The sequence below is a fragment of the Perca fluviatilis genome, chromosome 4 (genome assembly GCF_010015445.1).
Source record: "Perca fluviatilis chromosome 4, GENO_Pfluv_1.0, whole genome shotgun sequence".
NCBI lineage: Eukaryota > Metazoa > Chordata > Actinopteri > Perciformes > Percidae > Perca > Perca fluviatilis.
In genome coordinates this window covers 29695909-29718300 of record NC_053115.1, presented here as the reverse complement: position 1 = coordinate 29718300, position 22392 = coordinate 29695909, and the positions used below count along the sequence as shown (strand labels likewise).

Sequence of the window (22392 nt, the reverse complement as noted above, 5' to 3'; positions counted from 1 at the left end):
TTTTTTAATTTTTACTTGCACTTTAATGTTTTAATTTGTTTTTTAATCATTTTCTAACTGCTCTTTTATGTTTTATGTGAAGCACTTTGATTTGCCCGGTTGCTGAAATGTGCTATACAAATAAAGCTGCCTTGCCTTGTCTGCTCTAATTCTCAGTTCATCATAATCAGGGCTTAAAATTGTTCCGTTTGCCTCTGGCTTTTATTGAATACATTTTGGGACTATTCATTTATGTCTTGCACAGCACTTTAGCTACACTGTAATTTGTATTCTGTTTTAGCTCATTTTTATATATTTTACTTTTTAAATTGTATTCCATTTATTTCTTTTTACATTGTCTTAGGTTTCTTTTCTTTTGCCTTTTAGGTCTTATGTGAAGCACTTTGAATTGCTTGAAGATGCGGCTGTTTTCAGTCTGCTAAACGCCTGCTAACATATTCCTGAGTTTAAAGGCTTATGAGAAGCCAAACGCTGCCTAGTGGTTTATAACACTAGGAGACAGGATTTAGCAACTCTGAAAAGTTGTCACGACAGCAATAATTTCATTTTTCATCACGACAATCACAAGGTAAACAGTAGAAGGCTGAACAAAGCAAGGCAGATCACGGTAATGATGATCTATTATTGATGATCACTGCACTTCTATAAAGAAATCTCTTGAAACCTAATATGCATTGAAATGGGGAATAAACTTACACCATTGGCACATTTTTAAACTTGTTGTATGACACTTAAGATTTTTGGATTTAATAATACATATTAAAGTAGATCTTTGCAGTGACTGTGTCCATTATAGCACCCCAACAGAAACATGGAGTGATTGGCATCTTGTCAGGCAGACTGGTTTTCTGGTTTAATTGCTGCATCAGCTGAAATGTGTGCAGACTGCGGTTAGATCCTGCTGATCTTCAAGGATTCAAACCGCCATCGCTACACCAAACAGGATTCTTACAGTGCATGTAGAGTTTTCATTTTCACTTTAATTCAGTGGCATTCCCCTTTAACAAGACAACATGTAACGCAAACATTGGTGAAAGGTGGCAGGGTCCAACTCTGTCTGGCTTCCCATTTGTCAATAATAATGCACGGAAAACATAACATACAATAAAAGAAAAACAAAAAAAAAATAATACTCAATGATAATACTAAATATGACATTTAAGAGTTATTTTTGGAAATATCAGGATATTTGTGTTTAGTACAAAATCTGCTTCAGAATGGAAAACATCTGTCGGTCCCCAAAAACATTATATTAATTTATTTTTAATAAAAAGCTTCAATATACAGTCCAATAATACTGCTTAATCAATTACAATGTGCAAGGAATAAAATGTTCAGAGAGCAGATTGTGCCGAGCAGCTGTGCATGTGTGTGTGTGTGTGTGTGTGTGTGTGTGTGTGTGTGTGTGTGTGTGTGTGTGTGTGTGTGTGTGTGTGTGTGTGTGTTTCTTAAAAAAACAAAAGTCCAAAACATTCGGATATCCTCTTGTCACCTCACCCAGAGCCAGACTGTAAATGTAAAAAATATTTTTGGTTTTAAGAGCGACTTAACATAAATAACAACATGTAAATCAGACCGCTTTGGAGTTGTTAGGCTAAGGCTAAGCTAGGCTAACACGTCCTGGATTTACATTTGCACTGGACACACTGAGATGAAACCGATGTAAATCTTTTCATCTGACTCTGGAGAGGACAGATGCCAGGAGGATTTACCAGAAATGACAAACCGTTCCTTTAAGGTAATGGTGACTGAAATGTGGTTTAACTCCTGTGGACTGTCTGCAGCGCCCCCTGTTGTGCAGCACCCGTCCGTCCGTCCGTCTGTCCGTCTGTCCGTCTGTCTGTCTGTCTGTCTGTCTGCAAAGTCATCCAACAAATCTGTGAATCTGCTCCATGTGAGACACTTTACAAGAAGGTAAAGTTGTGCCTGAAACTCCCAGTATTTAGGCTTTGTGGGAGGTCACAGATCTGTAATGGCAGTCTGGTATCTGTTGAGTCCGATTAACCCTCAGTGTTTTTTTCTGTAGCGGACACCAAACGGTGTTTGAGCGAAGCCACTTCCCCTTCAATCAAAGTACGACTCAAGGCTCCATTATGCTTCAAACTAAGTGCTTGTTGGATCGTCTGAAACCACCAACAATCGCCAGTAGACCAACTCGACAAACTACTGTTTAAAGCATATTAAGACCTTTAAACAGCTAACCAAGCCCTGAATGTGTGTTTATATACGGTCATACGATGACTCCACCTGCCAATCAGCTCCCAATGACCAACTAGGTGATGAACGCTCATCGATCTGTCCCGGCGTCCACCAATCAGCCCGTGAGCTCCACGGGAAGCTCCCGGCTGCACAGCGCCTCCCACTGGCGAGCGAGGAGCGAGATCAGCCGCTCTCTGCTGTCCGCTCCGGGGACAAAGACGCACCACTGCACCTCGCCCTCCGCGCCACTGCTGGCTCCGCCCCCTCTGGGCGGGGCCTCCTCCCCCGCGGCGGCGAAGTGGTCCATGGTGAGGTGGCAGAGCAGGTCGGGACCGGGCAGGTCATCGAACACAAGGGTCAGAGCCTGAGGGTACGTCTGGTACCCCAGCAGGACCCGGTCAAGGTCCCGGATCCTCCGAGCCTCTCGCAGCTGGTACCGCTCCCTGTAGGAGGACATGAGGATGACTACTACCATACTGTCATTATGACCCTTTTCACACTGTTGTTTGATACATTGTTATTATGAAAATATCAATTAAACGTGGCGCGTTTTCATTTTCAAGTTTATTATTAGGGATGCCGGCTGATCAGGACATTTTTTTATGGCTTTGTATCAGCTGTTTGAAGCTCAGTCAACGGTTTTGATTGTAACTCAGTTAAAAACACTGCTACAGGCAGTGTAAACGACATAGCGAGTCAGTAAACTGCAGAGCAACCCAAACAAACCGCAAGCAGCAGTTTCAGTTAATGATCGCCACGCTAAAAGAGTGACGCAGCAGATCTGCTCTGCCTCTGGGCTGATGAATCTGTCGCTGCGTCTGTTTCAGCAACATTTCTTCTCATGTGGGTCTCAGACGTGCTACGCTTTGTTAAAAACCAGAATTTAGAATTTCAAATGTTCCGTTTTACTGGGGGAATAAAAAAAAAAAAAGAGCATTTTAAATCTAGTTCATATTTTCCTACCGTTATAGATCCATAATGACAAATCTTATATCTTATCAGTGATTAAAACAGGTCAGGTGATGGCCGTTTCCCTGGTTGGAAAAAAAAACAGCGAGCAAATCGGAGCTTTGTGGCCAGGATTAAGAAAGATTAAAAATCTTGTGGCGGAGCCAGAATAAGGTCCCAAAAATGGACACAGATGTAGAGGTTGTTATAAGTCATCTTACAGAATTAACAGCTCTTAAATCGACACGTGTTTTAGATCAACAAAAGATATGCTCCAAGCTAATGAAAATGATGTCAACGGGGACAGGATACGTCAGTCACCGCTGATTGGTTAAATAATCCCCCTCCCAAACAGAAAACAGCTAACATGAACACGATGTCAGACTGAATAATGAAGTGAAATGGCAATTAGTTCCGATTATCAGAATAATATAACACTAGCATGTTTTATTTCTTTTCTTTCTTGCTTCCTGCTCCTCCATACAAGGACAGATTTGATGCTCTGCCTCTCTGTGTTTAGGCTTCAGTGAATACTGATCTTAGCTTGTTATTTCCCCCAATGTTCCCTGTGACTGAAGAACCATCTACGTCACACACACACTACTTCAGTCAGTCAGTGTCTCGTCTTCTTCCTCTTTTCCTGCAGCAGACGAGTACAAACACTAGGAGACGGTTGTTGTTTTTTTTAGCTTTCTGCCAAATACCCAACTGTGCAGTCTTCAGATTTTGTTGTTTAAAGTTTGTCGACCCTGCCTCCTGAACCTGAAGCCGTCACTGTAAACAAAGAATTTCTAATAAGGGAAGAAGTTTCACTCTCTCGTTACTTCCGGCTTCTGAACTGGTTGCAGTTCCACCAGAGTTCCATATAGGCTCACAGGCCAGTGCAGAATGAATGGGACTCTATGGAGCTATACCCCTCAAAATCCACTTTCCTCAGGATATCATTTTTTGTCTAGTAATTTGAATGTTGCATTTGAAAGGGGAGGCTAAGAAAATACACACTGCTGGGTGTTACATTTTTTTTCAAGTGGCTTTTTTGTTTTAAAAAGCCTTTTAAAATGTCAATGACGTCATAAAACACATACGGCCAGAGATACTGCTTTACGGCGAGCTCTGAGTCGCTTCCTTTGTTCTCTCGAGGCATCGACAACACAGCTGACAGGTTAGACTCTCCCGGTCAATACACGTGCTAGAAGGAGGTTTGCTAATGTTTTAAAGACCACGCTGAAATATTCACTCTGACATTCTGGTTCCACTTCGGATGCCGTCAAGCGGGATCGCCAATCGTAATCAGTCCTTCACTGACCAATCAGCATTCATTAGCAGAATGCTAGCGTGTTATGGGCAACAACGACTCAACCTGTAAGAAATCAAAAGGACATAAGCACTCGTTCATTCAACTTTCGACCTATAACCCATGTTGCAAAAACTACAATCAAATCTGAGGTTTCTCAATGACAATCAGGCGAAAGAGACACATTTAGCCGTCTAGCTCCATAGAGTCCCATTCATTTTGTATTGTACCGCGATCACCCCCAGTGGAACTCCGGTGGAACTGCAACCAAATTTGGTACAATGGGGCTGAATAGGGAGTGGAACGGCTTTCCGTAGACCGGCTTTGCTGTAAATAATTCAGCTCCTAAGTGACTCCCCTGGATAAAGATAGGCAAAGGTTTTGAAATGTTGAGGTACAGGGAGGGTCAGGACTTCCTGTGTGCTCACCTGGAGGGAGGTTCTTTGGCGAAGTCGGGCAGAGGATAGCTGACGTAGTCCTCGTCCAATAGGAACACGTCGGTGCTGGTCAGGATCAAAGTCCTGGGCTGGAGTACAGGACACGGGCTGGAGCCAGAAACAGAGGAGGAGTGGCCTGAGAGAGTGGAGCCTTGGCTGGGCAGGCTGCTGGGGATCTGGACCTGGAGAAAAGAGTAATAATTATTCTATAAGGGAGTTTAAAATAACGATCCTAAACAGAAGCAAATACAAAGTATCAGTAAAGTCAGTTACAAGGATTTTTTCGTCACTTGGGAGCAATGGAAAAAAGTTGTGAACACATCACTGACATTATTATAACAATATATACATTACACAACATTAGCATTTATTCTGGGTCATGTTTGTGTCCACCTGGTGAATTTAATTTCTTCTAACTCCTGAAAATGATGCTATGAGATCGGTGAGAGTGAACCAAAACAGTAAAGTTACAGGCTGGAAAATACAAAACATTGAGCTAAAAGACACTATACAGCTCTGTAGGGCTGAGGGGAGCTGTAGAGTCAGGTAACGGCAGTCGTGATCCATTACCTATATTAAAATATCAATTATAGACGCTTTAGTCTGGCTCAATGGATGTACACTGCAGGGATTGTGGCCCGGAGGTAAAATGGTTGCCCAATCCCAGGTCTTCCGGCCACATGTCAAAGTGTCCCTGAGCAAGACACTGAACCCCAAGTTGCTCCCCGGATGCTGTTTGTATAGCTGTCCACTGCTCCTAATACTTAGGATGGGTTAAATGCAGTAATAGAATTCCACTACATTGTACTGTGTGTATGTGCCGATTAAGAATAAAGTTTGGTTTGATCCTTTTTGATAAAGCCTGATATCCGGCGAGTCTCCTACCTCTCTTCCAGCTTACACTACCCAGCACGGTTGTGATTGGTTTGAAGAAAAAGTAAAAGCTAGAGCATTTTATCACTTATCCCAGAATAGACATGTGGTGTAGCCAGACCATCACTACCACAGTGCTGTGGAGATAGGTCTGGCAATGAGAGACTGCAGACGCTTAAAATGAATAGTTCAACATTTTGAGAAATATGCTCATATGCTCTGTTCAAATTTGAAAAATACACCTACCAATGTCTCTAAGCTCATCATCATCATCATCTTGTGTGTTTAATGCGCATACAATAAAAAAACAGTACTTTTACAGTGTGGTATTAGTACTTTTACTCAAGGAAAGGATCTGAATAATTCTTCCACCACTGTGCCTGTACAGAGGCCAAAACTAAAATCTTTCGATCATCAACCTGCCCTTTGGCCGGAGACAATGCAGAGAAGCACTGGGCCGGTGGATACACTGTTACTTGTCTAGAACAGTTCCAGCACGTTAACCACCCCCTAAAAACACAAATTACAAAAAAGGAACAAGTTACTCACCTGGAAGACCAGCAGGTACAGCAGGACGTTGAAGGAGCGTGATGGCGCTGACGCTGCGCTGGCCGGAGTCTTCCTCTCTGCCACGATGAAGGTGAGGTCTCCCATCTCCTCCTCACTGGGATAAATAAACTTCACCCTGCTGCTGTGGACCAGCTCGTAGTTCTGCATCTTACCTGCAGGGGGAGACATAATCACATCTGTCACCATCTTCAGTTTAACAACAGGTCAGCAAATGAAGATTACTCTTCCTCACTCTAACAAGTCAGAACATTTGTTCAAATTGTTCACAGATATAATTAGGGATGTATGATTTCCATTCAACAAATCCATAGCAAGACAAAAACATCAATGGTTTTCCTTTTTTGAAAGAAAACTGTACATTTACTAAATAGATAAATATTCAAGTGGAATTATGTTCTAATTTGTACAAAAGGAGGGCTACTACAGGGCTGAAGAACAGGGATTAAAATGTGATTTTATATATATATAATATATATATATATATATATATATATATATATATATATATATATATATACACATATATATACATATATATATATACACACACACACACACACACATATACATATATACACATACATACATACATACAGTGCCTTGCGAAAGTATTCGGCCCCCTTGTACTTTGACCTTTTGCCACATTTCAGGCCTCAAACATAAAGATATAAAACTGTAATTTTTTGTGAAGAATCAACAACAAGTGGGACACAATTGTGAAGTGGAACGAAATTTATTGGATATTTCAAACCTTTTAAACAAATAAAAACTGAAATATTGGGGTGCAAAATTATTCAGCCCCTTAAGTTAATACTTTGTAGCGCCACCTTTTGCTGCGATTACAGCTGTAAGTCGCTTGGGGTATGTCTCTATCAGTTTTGCACATCAAGAGACTGACATTTTTGCCCATTCCTCCTTGCAAAACAGCTCGAGCTCAGTGAGGTTGGATGGAGAGCGTTTGTGAACAGCAGTTTTCAGTTCTTACCACAGATTCTCGATTGGATTCAGGTCTGGACTTTGACTTGGCCATTCTAACACCTGGATATGTTTATTTGTGAACCATTCCATTGTAGATTTTGCTTTATGTTTTGGATCATTGTCTTGTTGGAAGACAAATCTCCGTCCCAGTCTCAGGTCTTTGCAGACTCCATCAGCTTTTCTTCCAGAATGGTCCTGTATTTGGCTCCATCCATCTTCCCATCAATTTTAACCATCTTCCCTGTCCCTGCAGAAAAAAAAGCAGGCCCAAACCATGATGCTGCCACCACCATGTTTGACAGTGGGGATGGTGTGTTCAGGGTGATGAGCTGTGTTGCTTTTTACGCCAAAACATAACGTTTTGCATTGTTGCCAAAAAGTTCGATTTTGGTTTCATCTGACCAGAGCACCTTCTTCCACATGTTTGGTGTGTCTCCCAGGTGGCTTTTGGCAAACTTTAAACGACACTTTTTATGGATATCTTTAAGAAATGGCTTTCTTCTTGCCACTCTTCCATAAAGGCCAGATTTGTGCAGTAACGACTGATTGTTGTCCTATGGACAGAGTCTCCCCCCAAGCTGTAGATCTCTGCAGTTCATCCAGAGTGATCATGGGCTTCTTGGCTGCATCTCTGATCAGTCTTCTCCTTGTATGAGCTGAAAGTTTAGAGGGACGGCCGGTCTTCGTAGATTTGTAGTGGTCTGATACTCCTTCCATTTCAATATTATCGCTTGCACAGTGCTCCTTGGGATGTTTAAAGCTTGGGAAATCTTTTTGTATCCAAATCCGGCTTTAAACTTCTCCACAACAGTATCTCGGACCTGCCTGGTGTGTTCCTTGTTCTTCATGATGCTCTCTGCGCTTTAAACAGACCTCTGAGACTATCACAGAGCAGGTGCATTTATACGGAGACTTGATTACACACAGCTGGATTCTATTTATCATCATTAGTCATTTAGGTCAACATTGGATCATTCAGAGATCCTCACTGAACTTCTGGAGAGAGTTTGCTGCACTGAAAGTAAAGGGGCTGAATAATTTTGCACGCCCACTTTTTCAGTTTTTTATTTGTTACAAAAGTTTGAAATAGCCAATGAATTTCGTTCCACTTCATAATTGGGACCCACTTGTTGTTGATTCTTCAAAAAAAATTACAGTTTTATATCTTTATGTTTGAGACCTAAAATGTGGCAAAAGGTCGAAACGTTCAAGGGGGCCGAATACTTTCGCAAGGTACTGTACATACATAATAATGCAAAATTTGAGAATTAGATATGGTTTTCACTCTGGTCACTGTGTTACAGAGTGAGCCGGTTACATTAAGAGTGTGGCATAATGGGTTGCTTGTGGCCTTGATTTTGCTTGGCTAGCAGGTTTCTTCATGTCCGTTAATAGTGCGTATTTTCGGGTGGGTCAGACATAATAGGAATCCCAGTTTGACCTTAAGGAGTTTCTAACAACCTGTGTGACGGGTTTTGGAGGAAAAGTCAAAAGCGTCTCCTGGCGTCTTTTTAGCAGAAAGTTTGTCACAATAAAAAGCTCAAAGAGATGAAGCGTGGAAAAATACTAAGTCAGAGAAATTAATTCTGACCCCTTCTAGGAGCCTGGAAGGAGAGAGCACAAGTATTGTACATGACTGATAAACAGCTTGGACAAACGTGGGATTTATGTTACAAAGTGTTTCAGGTTTCACTTTTTACAACAGAAAAGAACTTGATGAATACCTCACTCTTGGACAATATGTATCTTGGATAAAATAATGAGAAACAAAACAGGAGAAGAAATGAGAAAAAAACTGGACCAATCCGTTAATAGACTGAAAAGAAACAGCTGCATCCACAGGTTAAATAGTCCAGTGACCACTGGACTATTGAAATTGGATCACACGCTACACTGTTTGTAGAGTATTTTTATTTTAACTGATTTCTGAATATTTTCATTTAAATGTGAACAATGATAAACATGACCTGTGATGTTTTATTCAAAATGTTTCTTAGCATCCAAAAATCTTCCAAATATATATATATATATATATTTTTTTTTTTTTTTTTCTGAGTGTTCCAGCGGGGTTACCCATGTTTGTGTTGGTGAACTGGGAGTAGAAGTCCTGATCTGACGGTTCTGGAGGAGGAAGCTGCTGCTGCAGACTGAGGGCCGACATGAGCTCCTGAAGGAAGACGCCCGTCCCATAACTGTCCCTGCTGAGACAGCACACGATGTGATCGGCTGATCGACCTGGATGCAGACAGAGACAGAGACAGAGAGAGAGTCCATGGGTAGATGATGAATAATTTTATTTCTGTTAACATACATGAAAGAAACAATTCATTCTCACAATTTGCCATCATAGCTAACCAAAAAAGGAATAGGCTGAAGCCAAGGCTTATTTTTGCCTATCCTATATTCCCCATATAATAACCCAGAAATCCATCAAAACTAAATGAAACTAAATACTTGAGTATTACAATCCTAGCAATTTTACATTTTAATCAAATCACTTCATAAAACCATAATTATTTTAGATAGATGGTAAGAGGGTGACAGAGTAGAATCAGCATTAAGCAGCGGTTTGATATAAATGTGGAAGAGCTCTTCAAACACTGGGGACAAGGAGCGTGAACATCATCCACTGACCTACGACTCTGAAGTATTGGTCGAACAGTCCCACGTTGACAGACAGCAGATCAGACAGTCTGATGGACAGACAGCAGCACAGACAGACGTCCGGATCTCCAGAGTCCAATATGTCCAACACTGACAGACGGATAGAAATAGAGAGATGGAAGGAGATACAAAGAGAGATTTAACAGACACACTGATGTTCACTACACACCAGAAAGCATGACATGAAAGTTAAAGAGCAACTGCTGCCTGCTGTTCTTCAATCAGTACCATTTTAGGGGTACATTTTTTAAACTTTGTTCATTGGTTTATTTATCTGGTTCCCCATCGGTTTAGCATCACCTGGGGTCCATGGGAGAAGGAAAAAAACTGAAACAATTAGAATTGTGGTTTTGTAAATCAAAGTAAGTGGAAAATAATATTACAAAAATATGCGCATATATACTTTGTTGCATTTGTTTACTTTGAGCAAGTGTTGGAAAAAAAAATCCAAACATATGACAGACAGCTATGGGTTCAACTGATTTCTACAGCTGAGACTTTTAGCACATGGTAGTACATGTTACTAATACTACGATTTGTGATTTTGGGCTAAATAAAAAAAAATGTACTCTACTGAACTCAAATAAAAAAAATACATAAGTAGCAGAATTAGCAAACATAGTAGTAGTGGCAATTGCTTCAGGAGCAGGTATAACAGTAACTGTACAAGGCTGGAAGTAGTAGTAGTAGTAGTAGTAGTAGTAATAATAATAATAATAATAAGACATTAAAAGTACGGCTGGGCGATATGGACATAATCAAATATCACGATATTTTTGACCAAATACCTCGATATCGATCCCACCACGATATTGTAGTGTTGACTATTGGTGCGTTCACAAAATATTTACACAATGAGATTTTTGATAAATAATCATCAGTAATGTGGATATAATGACTATGTGGGTAAAAGCAAATAATGGAACAGTTACAAAAGTCTGGTTAGTTCAGAAAATGACATCACTTTACTGTAATGCAGCCTTTAAAACCAGGAAAAGACAACACTTATGATATATTACGATATTATGATACCCACAATCTGAGATGATATCTAGTCTCATATCACAATATCGATATAATATCGATATATTGCCCAGCTCTATATTAAAGTACAAGTAGCAGTGAAGACAGGAGAGACAGTAGTATTAGTTCTCTGTGCATTAGAAAATTGCAGCATGATTAAGAAATACAATATTTCTTTCCAAAAGAAGTACCTCAAAATTACACTTGCAGAACTTGAGTAAATTAACTAACATTAGGCAGATCTGTAGACTCGACTTGAACTTGGCTCAAAAGAAGTAAAACCAGCTGTGCTTTAGGAATAGAGCAATGGCAGCAGGAGCAGTAGTATTAAAATAGTGGTGACTCCCATTGAATTTTATGATTGTAAATGTAATCTTTTCTTACTCTGAACCAGTCAAGTCATTTAATCATACCTGAGTGATGGCCAAGTGTGGAGGCGGAGTCTTCCAACAGGAAGTAGATTGTATCAGTGGAGAGCAGCAGACAGCAGGTGAGCTCAGACTCTGGAGACTTGTAGAGAACCACAGACAGCCACAAGACCTGTCTCACCTCCTCCACCTCAGACTGACACAAAAAAAGAAAACAAGTGGAGTAGGAATTTAAACAAAGGCGGCACAAAATGTGTCTTCTCCTGACGCTAAAAGTGATCTATGCAGTAGGAGAACAGTCGTTCTTCGAGCTCAGACAGAAAAAGAACCAACTGGTCATCACTGGTCAGAAATCTTCTAAATAGATCGGACTTGAGTCGTCTGACTGACAATTTCCTTCTAAAGAAGGCATCTACAGGCTTGTGCCTAACAAACATTACAGTGACAATAAAAGGTTGTGTGTCTGTCTGTGTGTCTGTCTGTGTGCGTGCGTGTCCTACCACTGCTATATATCTGTGGAAGTAGGTCAGCAGCTGCTGTTCTCTAAGCCCAGCCAGAAGCTTCAGTCCTGGGGAGAGACCTGGGGTGAGGTGGGGGGACGGCTGGTTCTCCTCAACCTGGAGGCGGGAGGAGTCCCAGCTGAGGAGGAGGAGGAGGAGGAGGAGGAGGAGAGAGAGACGTAAGGAAAATATCAACCAGAGAAAGAAGTCATCTCTAAGGATCGCTGCAGAGTTGCTGTGGGAAAAGAAGATGACACACTGCGCTCCCCGACGTTTGCTAAATGATGTACAAAAAATAGACCTTGCAGTGCCCCCTGAGGCATAATTATAAGAAAATGGGTCATGTCCTTTAATTTCCCTAAACTTAGTTCAGCAGCCAAGTCTAGGATTTTGTTGTTTATGCACAGCCACTGGCGTCCTTGTTAGAGAAGCCTATGTGATCCTACTCCTACTATTATTAGGGGTCCAAGCCCGAGGCTGTGGAACCCTATTGCTTTTCTAATATTTATTATTCTTCCACCGATAAAACCGATGCTACAGCCTAAACCGTACATGGGGGGGTGCCCTCGGACAAAAAAATTAAGCCACTTACACCACTAGGTGGCGCTATAGCAGAAAAAACGCGTTTGGCCTTATAACTCCCACACCGTACACCCGACATTCAAAAGTCATAAATCTACGCGTTCCCTGGATCCAACTGAATCACGTGATATAGGCCACGCCCATTTCCACCTAGACTTTTATGCGTGAAAAATCGCGATTTATCGTAAACCTGCTTTTTCATACTCCTCCTAGACCGTGCGACAGATTTGCATGCAACTTGATAGGTAGCATCTCCAGACTGACCTGACAAAAATTTATCAAAAGAATTTTTGTCGGATGAAAATTGCATAAATTACGCACAAACAAATTTGTGTAGCTAGCTACGAAGACACAAACTTTGCCATATCTCGGGCAAAAGAAATGGTATCATCGCGAATCTTTAGATTCCTGTTTGTCATGACCCTCTAAGGCTCCCCAACCAATTTGACAAAAATTGGCCACTAGGGGGCGCTACAAGTACAAAATGTTTATATCTCATGAACGGCTCATACGATTTTTACGAAATTTTGAGCATCATCTCGGCCCACTCCTAAGGACACGCCTACAGTGGGATACTGATTCGTCAAAGTGGGAGTGGCCTATGGGACCCATGTCTAAATTTACCACTTAAACTAATGTGAACAACTTTAAATTTACAGGGTAGATGGAGAATGGGCCAGGGACCTTAAATACCCAAAATTACACACATGGACCACTAGGTGGCGCTATAATGAGGTAAAACGTGTATTTGCCTATAACTCCCACAGTCTACATCGCAGATTAGAAACCTTTATATCCACGTGTTCCTTGAATCCATCTGAGTCTGATGATATAGGCCATGCCCATTTGCGCTAATTAGTTTTTTCGCAATATCGCGCAATACAAACTTTTTCTATCTCCTCCTAGGCCGTGCGAGCTATTGGCACGAAACTTGGTAGGTAGCATCCCCATAAGCACCTGACCTAAATTTATCAAAAGAATTTTGCTACGTTACACCATTCTCAATTTAAAAGCAAACTAATCTTTGTAGCTTGCCACAAAACACGAACGTTAGCATATATAAATGGGAATAATTTGCAATGGAAATATCTCTGCTGCAGTAAACGCTATCATCACAAAACTTGAGATTATTGTTCAACATGTCACTCTGCGGCTCTCCACCAGATTTGGTGATTATCGCCCTTTAGGGGGCGCTGTAATTGAGGTAGAAGTGTTTTGGCCTTTTACGCAATGAAGAGGAAATTTGCAATTGCATTTCACTACAGACTTTGGACCTCGCACTTAGTCAAATTTCCTGACTTTTGCCTCACCGCCATCGTGCTTTGGGTTCTCCTTTCACGGGCTCCACTTTCGTGGGCTCTTAGCGTCGTCAGGGGCAACTCGCGCCAGGGGGGACTGGCACCGGGGAGGCTTGGATCCCATTCATAACTGCTTGCAGTTCTAGTTTATTCTTGCAATAGATGTGCCCATTCAACGTGAAAAAACTGATGCCTAGAAAAAGCAGCTGTGTCGGCGGCACCAAGGTCCCAGGGGCCGCAGTCTCACGGCAATTCATGAAATTGTCACGTTGTTTTTAATCTATTGATTCGTGTACAAGAACACGTTTTTCTCTGGGGTTTTTTCATGGTGGCCAGCACGAAACGGGAACCCTATACAGAGGCAAACGTCACACCCCGGGACACGATCCGCGGTCTCTGGGGGACACGCGGCGACAACAACGGGACGGCGGAGGTTGGGGAAAGGACGCGTCACACACCGGGAGACGGCCGCGGGTGAAGCGCGACAATAACGGGACGTTTGTGATTAGGAACACAACGACAGGGAAACAAAACGCCACACGCGGGCCACGATCCCCAGTCTCCGGGGTGAAAGTCCTGTGTTGTTTGACCCATCCACCACCCCAACCAACCTCTTTACTCCTTACTTTTCATCGCTGTAGTCGTGCTGTGATCACGAAATATGCTTCCCATTGAAATACATTAGTTTACATTTTCGTGCTGGCCACCATGAAAAAAAAACGAGAAAAACGTGCCCGTGTACACGAATCAATAGATTAAATAACGTGACCATTTCACGAACTGCCGTGAGACTGGGTTGTTATGCAACAACCTTATTTTTAGTTTCATAAAACGTACCCAAATTCACAAATATGGAGGATATGTGCTCACTCAGGAGCACGTAGAGACACATTGGTGTGAACTAACGTACTTAGAGCTGTCCACTTGTGATTGGATCACTCAGGACGGATTTTTAAACCAGATAAGAGCAGGGCCAAAGTGTGGCCTTAATCAAAGTATAAGCGTGATATTAGCATGCAGCTCTAAGTGCAGGCACAACAAGAAGAATTACATGGAGAGAGAGTAATCTATGTTGAACTAAACAGAAGAGCTTCAGAAGTCTACCTGCTGGTGCTGTGTGATTTCCTTGTACTGGTACAACAGCACCGGTCTGTGGATCTGTGACAGCCTGAGAACACAACAACAACAACAACAACAACAATGGGTCAAACAAACCAGCAAGGGTCAAACTAAATGAAACCATCAGGTGAAATAAGACCTGAGGAAAATTCCTTTCTTGGTCTGAGTGCATAAGCAGGTAGTCGGGTCTTCACCTTGCTGTGGACAGGGCCTGCAGGGCTGGGGCAGGGCGATCATCTTCAGCCCCTCCAGAGAGGCTCTCCGCTGGCTCAGCTCCCCCAGGAAGGAGCTCCTGTTCTGGGCCAGAGGGAAGAGCAGCAGTAGCCTCTGACCGCCCAGCAGCAGCTCCACAGTGTGACTCCTCCTGGATAATCAACGTCGTAGTTGTTAACATACAGATAATAACAATACTTAAGAGCAAAGAAACTAAAGAATAGAGCAAACAATAATGAGAACATTAAATGTCTCAATAATCAATTTTAGCATTTTAGTCTGTTTTACAAAAGAAATTCATCTTTGTGTGCCACGGGAATCATTTTCCTCTCATGAGCATAACGTGCAAAAATAGATGTTTGAATAGTTCAAAGTAGTTTCATTTTATCAATAAGTAAACCTAATCGAGTAAAACAAAATGTTATTCACTGATTAAATAAATGTGCATGTTAACGATACACTGATAAACTCAGCACTGAGGTCAGCACTGAATGGAAACTGTAAATGGTAAAGCAGAAGACAAATTAACTGTGAAATACAATATGATTTTCAATTAATTTTGATTCAGTTCAGTTTGCTAATTAATGATTCAGTTAAAATCAGATAAATATCAAAAGCACCTGCAAAAGCACCTATCAGAATGTATTCTGGGAATTTCAATATTTCCTTATTCCATAATTAAGCAACACAGGTATTATTTGGATATCGAGGCGCAAACCCCTACACATGGGCTCCTGCTCCACCAGGTGAGCTACCCAGGCGACCTGGTATCGAACATTTTTGAACGATACCCAGCCCTGCAGTCTATAGAGTTAAACATCATCCAATCCCAGCCTCTGTACCTGTGGTGGTGTTTTGGGTCGGGGCAGGAGGTGTTGCAGGTTCTGTCCCCGACCTGAGAAGCTCTCTCTCTGGGGTGAAGCATCACGGAGCCGAGGGGCACACGGACCAGCCTGCACCAGGAGGAGGAGGGATGACGGTCAGCCGGCCTCCTCTCTCTTTCTGCCAGCTCTCTGAAGTCCATCTTCAGCACCCAGAGGTGTCGGTGGGTGAGAAAGAGGAGAGAGAGGAGGCTGGGGTCCTCCCTCTTGGAGAAGATGTCTGACAGGAGCGGGTGGGTGTCCGGGGCGGAGGAGGAGGAGGAGGGAAGGAGGAAAGCAGGATAGCCTCCCTGGGCTCCCTGACTCTCCTCCAGCTCCCAGGAGTTGATGAGTGAGCGGGGGAAGAGCTGAGGAGTGTTGGGGTGCTCCGGGTCAGTCTGAGACTTCGCTGCCTGGAGAAACAAATGACAAGGTTTTTGTTTCCCCAAGTGCTGACATAATGACAGACAGACTACCTGACGATACCTGTGGCCTTTGTGTTGAGGCATCTTATACATATTTCTATATAATAATGCAGCAGAAAGTAAACTATAAAAAGGGAATGTCCCACTCTGGCCACCTTTAAGAGCCAAGTAAAGGTGTGGCTTAGAGCTAACCAAACTTGCAACCACCTCTAAGTGTATGCTGTACCGTATTACCCCAGTAGAGCATACTAATGATTGTGTCTCCTATTTAACAATAACTAATGAATTGTCTTTCTTCCGGTTTCTCCCGGTCCTTTTTATTGTAACTTCAACCTGCCTAATGGACTACAGATGGAAATTAGCCCCTGGGCTACAATCTGGCATTTTTATGTGTACTGCTGTACATGGTCATCAAATGTGTCCTGAAATAATAAATACATTATTTTTTTTTTAAAATAAGATTATGGATCATCTACAGTGTAAATCAGCAACAGATCGCACATTGAGCATTTGACAGCTACTCTGTCATAATAAAAACAACTGTGAGACTGTGTAGGAGCTGATATATGGGTCTGATAAAATTTTATTAAATCGGAATCAGACCACAGTGTTTCGGTCACTTCCTGTTCAGCCTGAAGGCTGCTGGAATCAGCTGGAAACTGTCCGACTTGACAGTGGATTTTTGTCACCACCCCCGGCTGCTCCAGCCTGCTCTCGTCCACTTTACAGGCGAAGCGCCGTTCATCTCCAACGAGCCTAGTCTCTCTTGCTCTGCTGGCTGGTTGCCAGTCTTCCTGTCCTTTAAGCTGTGGCTGTTGTTTGGTAATTGAACTGTAGAGTTTTGTGAGGTGGAGGTTGAGGAGCTTAGGTAAGTTGGGGTACCCTGTACATTTTGCACGTAGTCCATCTTTGTATAGATACACCAGGTTTAGTGGTTGTTGCCGCCTGTGTAATGTTCTCTTTATCTTTTTTAGAGAAGCGGGTTAGGTATTTTGTTTGACTTGTTTTGTTTGTAGAGCTAGTGGTGGTGAGCTAAGCCTAGTTATGTTATATTAATTTCATTTGTTTGGCACAACCTCCAGGTCCCATCTTCCACCATCCTGTTGTGAGCTATTTCCATGTTTGGAATAAAAACCAAATATTTCACTCTCTGTCACACTTTATTGATTGTCGCGTTACTGTCCCCGAATCCATCGAAGGGGTCGTAACATGTGTCAATTGTATGTCTTTACTCGTGACAGGTCAAGTATGCAAATTAACTTTCAAAGTACTGAACCACACTGCTCTCTACTGGGAGAAAGTTGTAATATTTAATATTTTATTTAATTTGATTTTAACACTTAAGCTAAGGAAATATGTATTTGAAAAAGAATGTCCTTTTCAAATGTATGGACTTTAAGTGGCTCATGTACTGCTCTCTGACCTGGATCAGCACGGTCAGCTCGCTCCTGATCTGCCGGAGCTCCTCTGCCTCGAAGAAGATGTACCAGCGGGTCGGACCGGCTCGGCGACCGAAGGCCAGGCAGGAGTCGGGGAGCTCGGCTTGAGAGGAGAGAAGGAGCTGGGAGTACGGCAGCAGGAGGTCCACCTGCAGGCTGGACAGCACCTCCTCCACAGGTGGCCTCTGCTCCTGGTCTGAGAACCGGAAAACACATGGCTCTTAATATTTCAAAATCATTTCTGCACCTGCAAACATGTCTACCACACGTTATGTCATTTAGGGCCCTATCTTGCACTCAGCGCAATTGCCTTTGTACACCGACGCAGTTATCATTCCTATTTTGCAGCCGACGCACAGCGGATTCAGCGAAAAGAGGAGGCGTGTTACGGCGCAAACGTTCCCTGGTGCTATTTTGCTGTTTCAGAAAACAATTCCACCACAGACCAGGAAAAACCTGGTCTAAAGTCAGTGGCGCTAGTCTAAAGTCAGTGGCGTGTTATTCAGATGCTATTTTAGGGGCGCATTCTTGGCCATAATGTAGCGTGTGCACAACGCGCATACACTTTGCTTCTCGCATCTACACGGACGCAGCAGTTCCCATTTTTGCAAACCATACATAATTACAAGGAAAAACATTACTGAAAATGCGCTTCAGGTGTTTGGATAGATCAGGAGGCACTTTACAGTACAGTCCTCAAAAAGTCGCAGCATTCTTTGTGGCTTGTTGTGTTTTACACAACATTTCCATGAATCATGGATGTGTTGATGACATAAATGAGGAAATATTAGAGGACTTAATGAGACGTGATGTTGAACTACGGCGGGATTGGACACTCTGGCGGGATCTGGTCCGGGAGTGGCAATGCGCGATGCGCTCCTTGTGGAGCGGGTGGACGGAGATGGAGTGGGGGGAGGAGGAAGGGGCACAACAGGAGCAGGTGGTGCGTTTGGAGGCCCACGCTCCATGGCTGCAGCAATCCTCTCCAGACTTGAGGAGATGCGCCGGAGAGGCCGCAGCAACATCGCCACCCGGCCAAGACGGCATTTATTACTTTGCCGCATCCCGGACAGCTCCCGCTGGCGTGCGCCAGGCAAATCCGTTTCATAATAGCAATCAGCCATGGAACAAGCGCGCCTGCTCTTAAAGGGAATGTGAGATGACGCTCTGATTGGTTTATTGCACATTACGCCCAAAGAGTAATTTATCCCGCCGGTATAATAGCAACAGCGCCCGAGATCCGCCCACAAAGCTACTTACGTTTCACGTTTGATACTTGCGTTTCAGATCGTTAAAATAGGGCCCTTACTATATATTAGGGCTGCAACATTTTTTTTTGTTTCATTCAATCATTTTTTTCTAGATTTACAGATTCCTTAAAGGGGTGATAGAATGCAAAACTGATTTTACCTTGTCATAGTTGAATAATGACAGTTTAGTGGGTAACTAGGACATACATAGAACCTCTAAATCCCATTGACACCTCTTTCCTCTGCAAATCTCACTATATGAAACTGCCTCTAAAAACGGGCGAATCTCTACGAGCTCCATAGTTGACGTCAACTATTGCGGCTCCTCCTCATTTGGCTCTAGTCTCTGTGTTTGTCACGCCCCAACATTTACATAGGCTACACAACTGACCTGAGATCAGTTAGTCTTCTGAATCTAGGTTGTGCAGATCTCAGAAATTGTATATATTGTTCATCTGCTATCTTACCATTAAATTCACTTCTGAGACTTTTTTATGCGAGAAATCAACTATGTAGAGGTCAAATATGGGCCGATGTCTAATTGCAAATTTTGTCCGACTGTGTGTCGGAGTTCAGAGGCCAGTGCTGCCTGTGTTGTTGCCTCGCCACCTGGCCTGCCTTCCTTCACAGACCCCGGCCTGCTGTGAGGTAGATGGATCTCCGGCATGGCTGGCAACCCACAGCACTCCATACCCGCGCAAAGTCACCGTTTTGGGCTAATGGACTACGAAACGCCGCTGCTCTGACAGAGCTCCAGGGCCTGCAACTCCCCTCTTCCTGCTAGCTAAATGCCCAGTGTATGAGAGTGAAAGCGCGGTCAGCGAGCTTATTACGCCAGCATTCTCTTACCACAGGTTCCAGTTATTCTTTTAATGTGTGTAATTATAATGTGTTGAGTTATTTAAACAAACGATTGGGGAAATAAACGCTGCTTGTCCGTGAGTCTCATTGATAGAGCCTGCGGCTGGATGTAGCTCTATCAATGAGAGTTAGCTAGCTTCCTCTTAGAATTCCTCTGAAATTCACAAATATTCATTAACTTGAAATCGGACACAGTTGTTAGCTTTATAAAACATTTAGTTAGATGTTGTATAAGTGGCGTGACGAAATTCAAACTGTAAATATACTCGAATTATGACCAAAAATGAAGCTAGCTAGCCGCAGTCTGTACACATAGGATTGAAGGGACAGTCGCAGCTAACGAAACCCTTACAGTTCACAAATATTCATTAACTTGAAATCGGACACCGTTGTTAGCTTTATAAAACATTTAGGTATATGTTGTATAGCTAAGTGGCGTGACGTGTGTAACGTGGTAAGAGATTGCTGGTGTAACAAGCTCGCTGACCGCGCTCTCACTCTCACACACGGGCCATTTAGCTAGCAGGAAGAGGGGAGTCACAGGCCCTGGAGCTCTGTCAGGGCAGCGGCGTTTGGTAGCTAGTCCATTAGCCCAAACGGTGACTTTGCGCGGGTATGAGGTGCTGTGGGCTGCCAGCCGTGCCGGAGCTCAATCGAGCTCACAGCAGGCCGGGATCTGTGGAAGAAGGCAGGCCGGGCGGCGAGGCAGCAACACAGGCCGCTGAACTCCGACACACAGTTTTACCAAATTTGCAATTAGCCATCCATTTTCGTAAAACGGCCCATATTTGAGCTTTATATAGTTGATTTCTCGCATAAAAAGTCTCAGAAGTGAATTTGGTAACGAAACATTGCAGTGTCTGGAATATGAGATTCTGTCGCGTCGCTAATGTGTGTGTATTGGGGATTCGCTCAACCAATCAGCACGCGTCTATAAAGTGTGTACGGGGATAAGGCTCAACCAAGCAGCGCGCAGCTCATCTAAATATTCATGACCATACCATATATTTGGAAGAAAAGCTCTTGTTACAAATAGGGGCAAAACACAGGGATGCATAAGGGCCAATAAAATATTAACCAGGCCATTTTCAGCCCAACTAATGTTACATACCCCATTAGGAGACCATAAGGAACAGTGTGAAATACCCTATATAATCATTCTATCACCCCTTTAAGAAAGGGGAGGAAGAACAGACTTTGGAAGTATGATTTAAAACACACAGTGGAAAAAGAAGTGTCCCTGGATTAATGGTTATTTATTTCTTGGTTAATATTCCTGCTACAGTAGGGAGGCCTCAGATGAACTCGGATTAATTCATTGAATCCACGATGGGTAGCAAAACACAATTCATTCAAAAGAAATAAAAGAACCGAGCAGAAATCTGTTTGTATACAGACAACTGAGGCGGATTGTGTGCTTACCTGCGTCCTGATTGGTCCATGTGAACTCATCGGATAGGTACAGCAGGCCCAACAGCCGGTCCGTCAGCACCAGGCACGCCTCCTTCTGTTCCACCTCCTCCTTCACCTGAAGACAGTAGCACCACAGAACCCTGCTGACCTGCACCTCCTCTTCCTCCTCCTCTTCACACAGCTCCCCCTGGTGGCCCATGGGCTCCTCTGCAGGAGGAACAGACAGCGATGTGGTGGAGGAGGAGCAGACCGACTCCTCAACAGAGTCATCCAGACCCATCTCGAAATATCCGTCCCTGGAGCCTGGACTGGAATAATGAGCGTAAAGCAGTGGATGAATCCAGAATCGTGCTTCTGTAGGTATTTTGTCACTGGAGTATTTATACATAGACATTAGGGCTGCACAATATGAGGAAAATATGCTTTGTTGAATATTGCCATATAGCTATATTACTTGCGATAAATAAACAGATATTAAAGTACTTAGTTCTGCACTTCTGCTGCTTTCAATATTCTGCTGAAATACAACAAACTGCTTGTTGAATTTAAAACAAAAAAGGAAATAATTTCCAACATTCTTTTATTGAACAAATTGAACATTGAAGTGAATATAAAAAGGCACTACAAAAAAAAAAAAAAAAGACATTTTACATGTTACTTTTTAAAGTGTAGTTTTCAACTGATATTTTCTTTTAACTAACACAAAAAGTCTTTGGAAATATGTACCAGCCTTTCGCAATATGGGTATTGCGATATGAAGATAAAAAAAACATTGTGCAGCCCTAATAGATATTGTACAAAAATACAAACTTGTCATTTATTGGACACATCATCTCAGAAACTGCCGTAAATGCCAAAAATTACTGTGAATTTATAAATCAGCAGGGACATCTCAGAATCCCAGAAAGCAAGAAAGTGTGACTTTAGGATCATTTTTTCTGCCTTTATTTTCACAGGACAGATGAAGAGAGATGAGAGGAGGAGGAGAGAGGGGGCAATGACATGCAGCAAAGGGCCGCAGGTTAGAGTCGAACCGACGGCCGCTGCATCGAGGACTAAACCTCTATATATGTGCCTG

At 42.8% G+C, this 22392-nt stretch overlaps 1 protein-coding gene across 3 annotated transcripts in view; it reads right to left on the bottom strand.

Annotated features, from left to right (window-relative positions):
• Positions 1-960: 960 nt before the first annotated feature.
• Positions 961-22392, bottom strand: part of nisch (nischarin) — a 46872-nt gene continuing 25440 nt past the window's right edge. For all 3 annotated transcript variants that reach the window (XM_039797731.1, XM_039797729.1, XM_039797728.1), the window contains 12 exons: positions 21324-21622; positions 17775-17986; positions 15909-16339; positions 15048-15217; positions 14839-14902; positions 11855-11993; positions 11400-11550; positions 9934-10053; positions 9373-9534; positions 6301-6473; positions 4870-5060; positions 961-2642 (listed from right to left, as the gene is read on the bottom strand). In XM_039797731.1, the coding sequence (XP_039653665.1) occupies positions 2315-2642; positions 4870-5060; positions 6301-6473; positions 9373-9534; positions 9934-10053; positions 11400-11550; positions 11855-11993; positions 14839-14902; positions 15048-15217; positions 15909-16339; positions 17775-17986; positions 21324-21622 (2440 nt within the window). In that variant the 3' untranslated portion in view covers positions 961-2314. The remainder of the gene's footprint in view (positions 2643-4869; positions 5061-6300; positions 6474-9372; positions 9535-9933; positions 10054-11399; positions 11551-11854; positions 11994-14838; positions 14903-15047; positions 15218-15908; positions 16340-17774; positions 17987-21323; positions 21623-22392) is intronic.